The sequence below is a fragment of the Nematolebias whitei genome, chromosome 18 (assembly GCF_014905685.2).
Source record: "Nematolebias whitei isolate Nwh7 chromosome 18, NemWhi1, whole genome shotgun sequence".
NCBI classification, from domain to species: Eukaryota; Metazoa; Chordata; class Actinopteri; order Cyprinodontiformes; family Rivulidae; genus Nematolebias; species Nematolebias whitei.
The window spans coordinates 11,456,804-11,467,064 of record NC_056515.1 but is presented as its reverse complement, the minus strand read 5'-3'; the positions used below and the strand labels follow the sequence as shown (position 1 = coordinate 11,467,064).

At 40.4% G+C, this 10,261-nt stretch overlaps 1 protein-coding gene across 1 annotated transcript in view; it reads left to right on the top strand.

The window, feature by feature from the left end:
* The window catches only part of adamts6 (ADAM metallopeptidase with thrombospondin type 1 motif, 6), a 337,746-nt gene that overhangs the window by 60,349 nt on the left and 267,136 nt on the right, over positions 1-10,261 (top strand). The window contains exon 8 of the mRNA XM_037692553.1: positions 1,082-1,187. Within this exon, the coding sequence (XP_037548481.1) occupies positions 1,082-1,187 (106 nt within the window). The remainder of the gene's footprint in view (positions 1-1,081; positions 1,188-10,261) is intronic.

Genomic DNA, 10,261 nt, shown 5'->3' with positions numbered 1-10,261 from the left:
TATATATATATATATATATATATATATATATATATATATATATAAAACCCTTCCCACACTCTTGCAATATTCTAAACATTGTTTCTAAACTCTAAACGTTCTAAAAGAGCACATAATGTCATGAGTTCCCTCTCTCTGCCTCCGCTGCTCTCAGCCACAGTGCTCCCGGCCACACCCACTTCTCCACTCTGCAGCTGATCAGCTGATCAGCTGCAGCAGGAAGTTTATCCTGCAGTATGGGCTGCACAGAGGTGCAAAATAATTGAAAATAATTTTTTAATAAAAATTCCATGCCGTTTGTGCGGCTCATCCATCAATCAGCCAATTTAGTGTCATCTCCAGTCTTATTTTGAAATACCACGACAGAGCGAATCCTCGATAAATGAACCACGAAGTAGCGAGGGACTACTATAGTACAATATTAAAATAGTAAACATACAATGGATGTTTTATAGTGTCTCTAAACAAGTAAAATTACTCTTTACACAGTCGTTTATACCCCCCCCCCCCCACACACACACACACACACACGCCTGCTTTGTGTTGTTATACAATCCTTTTTGGGTTGCTAGATCTAATCTGTGAAGAATTGCCAGCAGTCTCCTTATCTGACTTGTCAGGCTTCAAGAAAAAGAACCAGCAACACCTGGATTGTGAAGTGTTTTTCACTTTAAATACCCACTTCTCTTCCTCCTCCTCCACTCAGCTTCCAAAATGAGAAAAACACAGATATTTTCTGACAGGTTTCTGCTGGGGCACAGCACTGGTGAGGGCTTCTTATATTCCCTTTCTTGGCTCACATTGAGGCGATCCCTCATTACATCATTTGAAATGTTTAAATCAAACCTCTGTCTAGACATTTCCCAGGAGTGTCTACAGTTTACCAAAAAAAAAGTTTGTGATGCTAAACTCAATTCCCCCTGCTGAATCTAAACTGGTGTCTATAGCAATAAACAGCATCATGTTTGTGGAATCCTTGTTTTTATGACCATGTCTCCTCAGAATGCTATGCCTTGACCCTGTGTTTGTGCATCTGTCTGGCGTGTGTGTGTGTGTGTGTGCTTGTGTGTGTGTGTTCTAGGCTTGGCCTCAGTAGCTGGAATGTGTGAGCCAGAGAGAAGCTGCAGCATTAATGAAGACATCGGCCTTGGCTCTGCTTTCACCATTGCACACGAGATTGGACACAAGTGAGTTTTAGGACTTTCAAAGATCCTAATATAAAATACTAAAATTGACGTTATTCTCTGATGCAAAAATCAGAGTAGTCAGCAATCCTCAAACTGACTAGTTTCTAAATCATGCTGAATGATTTGAAAGGATAGTTTGGACATTTTTAGGTAGGGTTTTATCTATAGCGTGTAGATCTTTGAACAACCTCTGTTTGGAGAAATAATTTGTCTGACAGAACTGAAGAGCTAACAGCTACATGGCAAGACTAAAGTAGATTACTGCCAGCTTAGAACAGCTCCAAATTTAAAAAGTCATAGTGGTTCATGCAAATGTTGTTTTATAAAATGTTACATTTCAGTCAGTTTTGTATTACTTAGTTATTTACATGAATTTCTACTTTTTTTTTTTTACAAATTCAAATGGCAGCAGAAACAGCTAACTGTTGCACTCCTGGTGCATCCTTGAACCACTTCTGTTACGAGTTTCATAATATATTTGTTAAAATAAAGATGTAATTCAAAACTGATGGAGATGTTATCTTTTCAATTCAATTCAAATCAGTTTATTTATATAGCTCCAGTTCAAACCATACCATACCAATTTATTTCTAAAGCACTGAAAATACAACATAGCAGTCGTCCAAAATGCTGTACAAAAATAAAAACAAACAAAAAACTGTAAAAAATTAAAACAACTAAATATATAAAAATAAATAATAAGAACATCACAAGTAAAAGAATACAACATTAAGACAGTGATGCTAACTCACTCTAGGTTAAAAGCCAATGAAAAAAATGTGTTTTTAAACGAGTTTTAAAAACAGAAAGTGATGGGGCCTGCCTGACTTTCAGTGGTAGCTCATTCCACAATTTAGGAGCCAGAGCTGAAAATGCTCTGTCTCCTCTGGATTTATAAAAGGTTTTTGGGACTGCTAAAAGCATCTGGTCAGAGGATCTAAGAGCATGTGATGGTATGTAAAAGTGAAGCAGTTCAGACAAATAAGAGGGACTAAGACCGTTCAAAGACTTAATAACAAACAATAGAACTTTAAAATGGATTCAAAACTGGACAGGAAGCCAGAGAAGGGACATCAGAACTGGAGTGATGTGCTCACGCCTGCCTGTACCAGTCAGAAATCATGCAGCAGCATTATGTACCAGCTGTAACCGTGAGAGCGAGGCCTGGCTAATTCCTATCAAAAGAAACTAACAAAGTCCATGCTCAATAATCCAGGTATACAATCCAACAATTTTCAGTCAGGTCATCTGGACAGTTTCTTTTTTTGTCCTATCAACAGAGAGTTACAATAATCCAGGCGGGAAGTAATAAAAGCGTGGATTACAGTCTCTAAGTGGTGCCTAGAAAGGAGGGGCTTGATTTTTGACAGGCGCCTCTGCTGAAAGAAAGAGGAGGACCTAGCCATGCTGTTGACATGGCAGTCAAGTTTCAGGCAGGGGTCCATTTTCACTCCTAAATTTGTCAATTCATAACAGAAGTCATCTCAGGGAACTTTACAGGAACATTCACATACTTTGTACATAAAAATCAGTTAATAATGATATTTATCAAAGAAGCCAGCAAATTACTTAGAGTTTTCACTTCGTCACAGTCTCCCATCCTATGCGAGCACAGATGCAACAGTGGAAAAGAAAAACTCCCTCATGAGGAAGAAACCTCCAACAGAACCAGGCCCAGGACAAGCGGCCATCTGCTTCACTGGCTGGGTTTGAGAGGACAGGAAGGAGAAACAAACACACAAGTTTTATAAAATTGAATTTATAAATGGTAAATTGAATGTACTTATATAGAGACTTTCTGTCCAACAAAGATACGCAAAGCACTTACAACACAATCTGTGCACCCTTTTCCCCATCCACACACACAGTCATTCAGCACTCTACTAGATCTCTACAAAGCCAATTGAATAAATCATTCTAAAGAGACTAGTCAGTGTTTTAGATCACATTCATACATAGATGGGGCAAAAATCAGAGGCAATGAGTGGTTCAGTGTCTTGCCCAGGCACTTCAGTGCATGACTGCTGGTGGATTCGAACCCCCAACTTTTTCATTGGAGGACGACTGCTCTAACCACTCAGCAACAGCTGCCCCAAAGCAGTCTCCATTTGTGTGAGCTTTTATAACATTTTAAATATTAGAATTGTTTTAAAATGGCAATAATTTCCTTTAGAATTGTGTTTTCTACTTGTCTATATCTAGACAGCTAGAAGGACTTGTGATTGGCTTTGAGTAAATTCTGGCAAAATGAAGGGCAACTCAGAAAAGGAATGTAGGTCCCGTCCCAGGCCATGAGTGGTTTGGGTTTAGAACTGTTGACCTAAACTGGGGATATTGTTGAGTGGTGGAAGAAGCACTGCAAGGATATCCTTAATCAGGCCACCATAGTATCTTTGCCATTGATAAGTGCAACTCCACTTGTCTCTTGTCTTATCAGTTCTTTTCAATTGCAGGTGATTTGCCACTGTGACTTGTTTCTCTGCTTTGTGAGCTGGATCGTCAATGTAAAGTAGGCAGTGTTGTTACAGGCCTTTGTGTTCGAACCACTTCACCCATTGTGGTCCTTAATCGCCCTGTAATCAGACTTGAATTTCTTTAGCTTATCCTGGCACTGCTTATAAGTCTGGGTGTAGCCATGCTGCACCATCATCTCCGATATCTCTATGTAAACGTGATCATTCCTTGTGGTGCCATCCAGCTCACACTGAATCCTAACATCGGCCAATAAAGTTAGGAAGGTCTGCACCTCATCATTGGTCCATGACACTATTTTTGGAGTGTCCATAACAGAAACTTGCAAAAATAACACACACTCAATACAATCAGAAAGGAAACAGTGGTTCAGATGTAGTTTGTAATTTTGCTGGGCGAGTCATCCAGTGATGTAGCTCTGCTGGCCAATCAGCGGCTGCTTTCTGCTGATGTCAAAATCATCACATAGGAGGAGTTAGCTTGGAACCATGAACAAGGTGGTCTCATAAACTGGGCTGAGTGACTACCGGCAGTGGGCATTGCCTTAAGTGGTTTGGTGTGGTGTGGAAGCAATGGCAGTTAAGACAGTGGCAAAGCGCCAGATGTCCACCTTTGAGGAGACAGAGTCTGAGGACTCTGAAACGATGAGACCATTACCATGGCAAAGGTCAGTGAGGTAGTCAAAAAGCGCCTCTGAGGCAGGGCACCAGGGATGATCTAGCTTCACCATGTGGTGATAAAGGCTTTAATCTTTGTGGGGCTGTCATGGTTCACAAATCTCTTCGAAGTTGCATGGAGGACTGGGGCAATTAATGGGCAGAGGCAGACCAGGGTGGTGCTCCCATTTTCCTAAAAAGTGGGCTGGAGAGTGTGTTACAACTTTTGAGGGATCACACATCTTTACCTCCTCTGGAAAGTTTACTTTAAGGTAATAAAAGAAGACGCTGGCCAACAGTTAAAGCTTGAATTCAGAAGAAGCTGTGTGGCTTTTGTTTTCGTCATGGAATAGTGGACCAGATTTTTACTCCTGCAGATTTGCTAAGGGAGTCATGGGAGTTTTTACTGCTGTAGTTTACATGAGTTTTGTGGATCTGGAGAAGACATATGACTGTGTTCCTCGAAGTATTCAGTGGGGGGTGCTACAAGATTATGGGATGTTGGGGTTGCTTCTAAGGGATATTTGGTTCTTGTAACTCAAAGTCTAGTCTATTGTAGATGCAGGATGGACTCCATTATGGCTGTCCCTTCACTGTAATGCTATTTGTGGTCTTCAAGGACAGGATTTCAAAGCAGTCGTGAAAAGGTGGTTTTCAATGGCAAGTCCAAGGCCATGATTCTTAACTAGAAACAGTCTTTGTCTATGTTTCAACTTTCACCTGTGGTCTTGAGGTGTGAATTATGACAGAAAGAATGAGACCCTGGACACATGAGGCTCAAATGAACCTTCTTCAGAGGGTGCTCCTAGTATATTACATGCAGTATTCCCTCTGTTATTACATGCAGTGTTCCCTCAGTTCAGACTGAACTAAGCAAAGGGGCCTTCTCTTACTCCGCTCTTGCATCCTGGAATACCTTGCAAAAAATCTGAAGCACTCGGCCTTGATGTCTCTGAGTTGTAGTGAATGTGGGGACAGCTTTGCTGTAGAGACACTATTAATTAATTATTCTTAAAGCTAGTTCAAGCACAAAGAATATTAATTATTTAAATACAATGGATTCTTTCTTTTTCGAGTTAAATTAATGCCATGTAACCGAGATAACTGTGAGGATTGTTTAATCAGTGACATGAAACGTAATTTTTCCTTTGACCCATCAGAATAAATGCGGTCATTTATTTAACAGAATCAAAAGTTAACATCAAAACATGTACACATTGATTTGCTGATCTGGTTCTGATTAATAAAAACTTGGCACGCTTTACTAACAAGACAATAGAACATTTCTGAAGGCATTCAGATTACTGGCAAAATAGAAAAGTTTAAAGGAAGGAATGGAGAAGTTTAAAAGAAGATGGATGAAGGGAGATGTATGTTTGTTGACCAGAATTAGCACGCTTCTTTCAACACCAGCTCAAACCCCCAGTCCACTTAGTGCGCAACACTCGTGATGTCTCTTTACCTTTGCAGATGATGGATCAGCTCCAGTATAGATGTCCCTATGCACGCTACCTTTACAGCGTCTCCGGTCAGGGTGGCTGGTCATCGTCAGAAGTCATGTGGTTTTACTCCGTTCAACAGAACAAGCTTCCTTCGAAGTTGTAGGGCGTTACGCCCGGGTGAGTTCACAGCGAGGCGCTGTGACTCCAGCTGGGATGGACGGACCCTCGTCTCACGGTCAAATCCATCAGCTATTGATTAAATCTGAAAGTTCCTTAGGAACTCTCAGGAAGACTCCATAGTCCCTAGAAAGACTCAGGAAAACTTCAGTCAGACTCAATGAAAGACTAAGACTCAAGGAAGACTCTAGGAAGACTGAGTCCAAGGTTCCACTCAGAAGTGGAAGACTCCAGTGAAAGACCCTAGGAAGAGTTCCAGGAAGTGTTGATTTTTAAAGAGTACTCACTTCCGGTCACTTAGTACTTCCTGATTGGTTGAAACAACCAGTAGGGGCGGTGTTTCAGCGATGTCAGAGGGTTATTAGGAGTCAAGAGGGGATGCAGGAATGTTTAGGAACGATTAGTACAGGCAGAGAAATGTTTTGAAGAAGTGAGAAACTTTGCAGGTGCTAGCTTCTTGTTTACTGTCTGCTAGGTTTAAAAACAAGACACTTTGTTCTAATAACTTGCTTTCTGACTGTCTCTGACTTTTGACCGACATCACTACTCCTCATTCAGACAGAAGATCAAAATGCATAATTACTTTGTAAATAGACATTTAAAATGATTTCTAAGTCTAATGAGGTTTAAAAATCATTAATACTGTTTCACAGTTGATTTAAAATGAGTGGTTCACTTCAACATTTAGAAATGGTATGAACTAAATACACTTTGATTATCAAGATATTCTAAAATAGTAATGATAATGTAAAAAGAAGAGTGTTCTTTCAAATGATTAATTCAGAATACAATTAAACAGTCTCTTGATGAGATAATTTGTATTTCTGGATTCAAATCAATGAAATAACAGTTCATGTCCCATGAAGGTCTTCAGAGACAGATTGTTGTCAGAGGCCTAGTTCCCTACAAGTGGCTTCAAACAACTGCTAAGTTCATGGCAAAAACCATTGCAGACATGCTCCTGTTTTTAGTATTTTATATCGCTTTATAATGTAGCTGTTTTTTAACATCATTTTCTTCCATTTATTGTTTTTTCAATTTACTATATATATAATATTAAATCTTTTAAGAATGTCTTTTGTTGTCATCATTCTTTGTTAAAAACAGGTCTCTCTTGTAAATGAGTCCTCAAGGCTCAATGAGACTAACCTGTATAAATAAAAGTTGAATTGAAAAAAAAAAATACTCATCCTTGTAGACAATGTGAGGATCTCCATCATAGGGGGAGCTCTAAGTAGAGCATTTGCATCTTCAAACTGAAAAGGAGTCAGTTAAGATGGTTTGGGCTTCTGATTAATGGGCCTTCTGGACATTTCCCTTTCTGGGCATGTGACATTGGGATGAGACCCCCGAAGCAGACCAAGGATTCTCTGGAGAGACTGTATATCTTTGCTGGCCTGGGAATACCTTGGGGTCACCCAGGAAGAGCTGGAAATGGTTGCTGGGGAGAGAGGTCTGAGATTCTTTCCAGAACCTGTTCCCTCTGCAACCTGACTCCAGATAGGTGGTAGAAGATGGATAGATGGATGGTGGACCCACTTCCAAAATGAATTGTTCTGATCTTCTAAACTATATCAAGGTTTATGCAGTGCTATTATGCAAACCTTTACAATACATGAAATTTAACATGGATATTTTGGTAGAAATACTCAAACTCCTGCTGGAAGTGATCCATCACTGCACCAAAAGGGCTACAGCTAGCTTCTGACAGTTATTTTGGCTCGCAAATATGTCAATAATTTAATTTTAGTATTTTATGTTGCGTTATAGTGTGGCTGTTTTTTTGTTGTTGTTTGTTTTTTACATAATTTTCTTCCATTTATTGTTTTTTGTTTTCAATTTATCAGTCAGAGTCAGAGTCAGAGATTCTTTATTGTCATTCGCACCTCGTGGTACATGTAGTGGAGCAATATTATGTGCACAGGGTCCCAGTTACATCCAACAATAAAATGTAAAAGAAAAATAATGATAACATCTAAGATATGAACTAAGAAAAATATCAACTAAATATATATTAAGCACTAATAGCATAAAAACATTACGTCGAACATCAGCACAAACCTGAACATGAGTCTGCGTAAGCAGATGAGCACGCCTGAACACATCAACATTGAAACAGATCAGCAGCAACATGATGTGGTTTTTTTACAGTGATTATTCTGGTTAGAGATTCATGAGTCTAACAGCCTCAAGGTAGAAGCTGTTCCTCAGTCTAGTGATTCTACACTTAATGCTCCTCAACCTCCTTCCTGAGGGGAGCAGGGCAAAAAGTGTGTGTGCTGGATGAGTGGGGTCCTTCATGATGCAGGTGGCCCACTTCCTGCATCTGGAGGTTTAGATGTCTGTGATGGTGGGGAGGCTGACTTCAACAGTCTTCTGTGCAGCCTTCACCACTCTCTGCAAGGCTTTTCTTTCTGCAGCTGTGCAGCCTCCATGCCACATGTTGATGCTGGAGTACAGGATGCTCTCCACTGCACACCTGAAGAAGAAGGTGAGGACTGAGCTTCTCAGACCAGCTTGTCTCAGCCTTCTGAGGAAGTAGAGTCTCTGATGAGCTTTCTTGATCAGGCTGTTAGTGTTGTTACTCCAGCTGAGGTTGTCATTCATGTGTACACCCAAGTACTTGTAGCTGGAGACCACTTCCACCACAGATCCTCTTATGTTCAGAGGGGTGTAGGTGTGTTTGTTCCTTCTGAAGTCCACAATCATCTCCTTTGTCTTCTTCACATTGATGTGAAGGTTATTCTCTTTGCACCAGCTCTCCAGGTGTTCCACCTCCTGCCTGTAGCTGGACTCATCATTGTTTGTGAGGCATCCCACCACCGCTGTATCATCTGCAAACTTTACAATGTGGCAGCCTGGATGGGTAGCTGCACAATCATACGTGAGCAGAGTAAACAGGAGGGGGCTCAACACACATCCCTGAGGATAGCCAGTGCTGAGAGTTATGGTGGAGGAGGGGAAGTTGTGGATCCTCACTTACTGTGGTTTGTTTGTTAAGAAGTCTACTACCCAGTTGCAAATGGAGGGGCTTAGTCCTAGTGTGTATAGTTTGTCCATCAGGGTTTGGGGTATCATGGTGTTGAAGGCAAACGTGAAGTCCACAAAGAGCATACAGACGTAAGAGTCTTTCTGCTCCAGGTGGTTGAGCACAGTGTGGACCACAGAGGAGATGGCATCCTCTGTTGAGCGGTTCTCATGGTATGCATACTGATGAGGGTCCTGGTTGATGGTTGTTTTGATGTAAGTCATGACCAGTTTTTCAAAGCATTTAGCGACTACCGGGGTGAAGGCCACTGGCCGATAGTCATTCAGACCAGTCACTGTAGAGCTTTTAGGAACTAGGATGATGGTGGCAGTCTTCAGGCAGGTGGGAACTGTCTCCAGGGTAAGTCAGGTGTTAAATATGTCTGCCAGCAACTCACAGAGCTGATCGGCACATTCTTTCAACACTTTTCTGGGGATGTTGTCTGGGCTGGTTGTCTTGTGCGGATTAATCCTCCTGAAAGTACTCCTTACTTCGGCTGAGGTCACGCTGAGATGCTCTTCATCTGGTGGTGAGGTGAGTCTGGTGCTGGGTGGTCTGTTCAGGTCTTTAAAGCGTGCCTGTTTGGGTCTTCAAAGCGTTATATGTCTCCTTTTAAGAATATTGTCTGTTGTCATCATTCTTTGTTAAAAACATGTCTCTTTTGTAAATGAGTCCTCGAGGCTTATTGAGACTAACCTGTATAAATAAAGGTTGAATTGAATTGAAAAATTTAAAGTGTAAACTTTATGGTGATGTGAAATTTTATATTAGTGTTTCCATATGTTACCAAGAGATTATTCTGTCAAGCTGTTTTAAGAAAATGACAGCAATATGCTTAATTGTTGTTAATTAATTTCAGCCACTGATTTGCAGACCAGTTTTTAACTACAGATATATATATATATATATATATATATATATATATATATATATATATACACACTCTTTCAGCTACATTTGCGCTGATTTTACCTTTTGGCTACAGTTTTGCACAATTTAGCTTAAAGACTGTGGTTATGGACTTTTAGTCATTGTTTTGAATATTTTAGCTGCTGTTCTATCCCATTTAGCTTCCATTTTGTGTTCTTCATCATCTGTGTTGTGTCCTTTAGCCTGATTTTGTCAGAGATCTGATGGCAGAAGATCCTACACACAGACTCAGAAAGGTTTTTAAAATGTTTATTGAGTAAATAAACAGCTTCTGGTGTCTCAGGTCCAGGAACTGTATCTAAAATGATACAGAGGGGAAAGGTTAGTGTTTGACAGAATAACGAGTAGTTATCTGAATACAGACGGTCT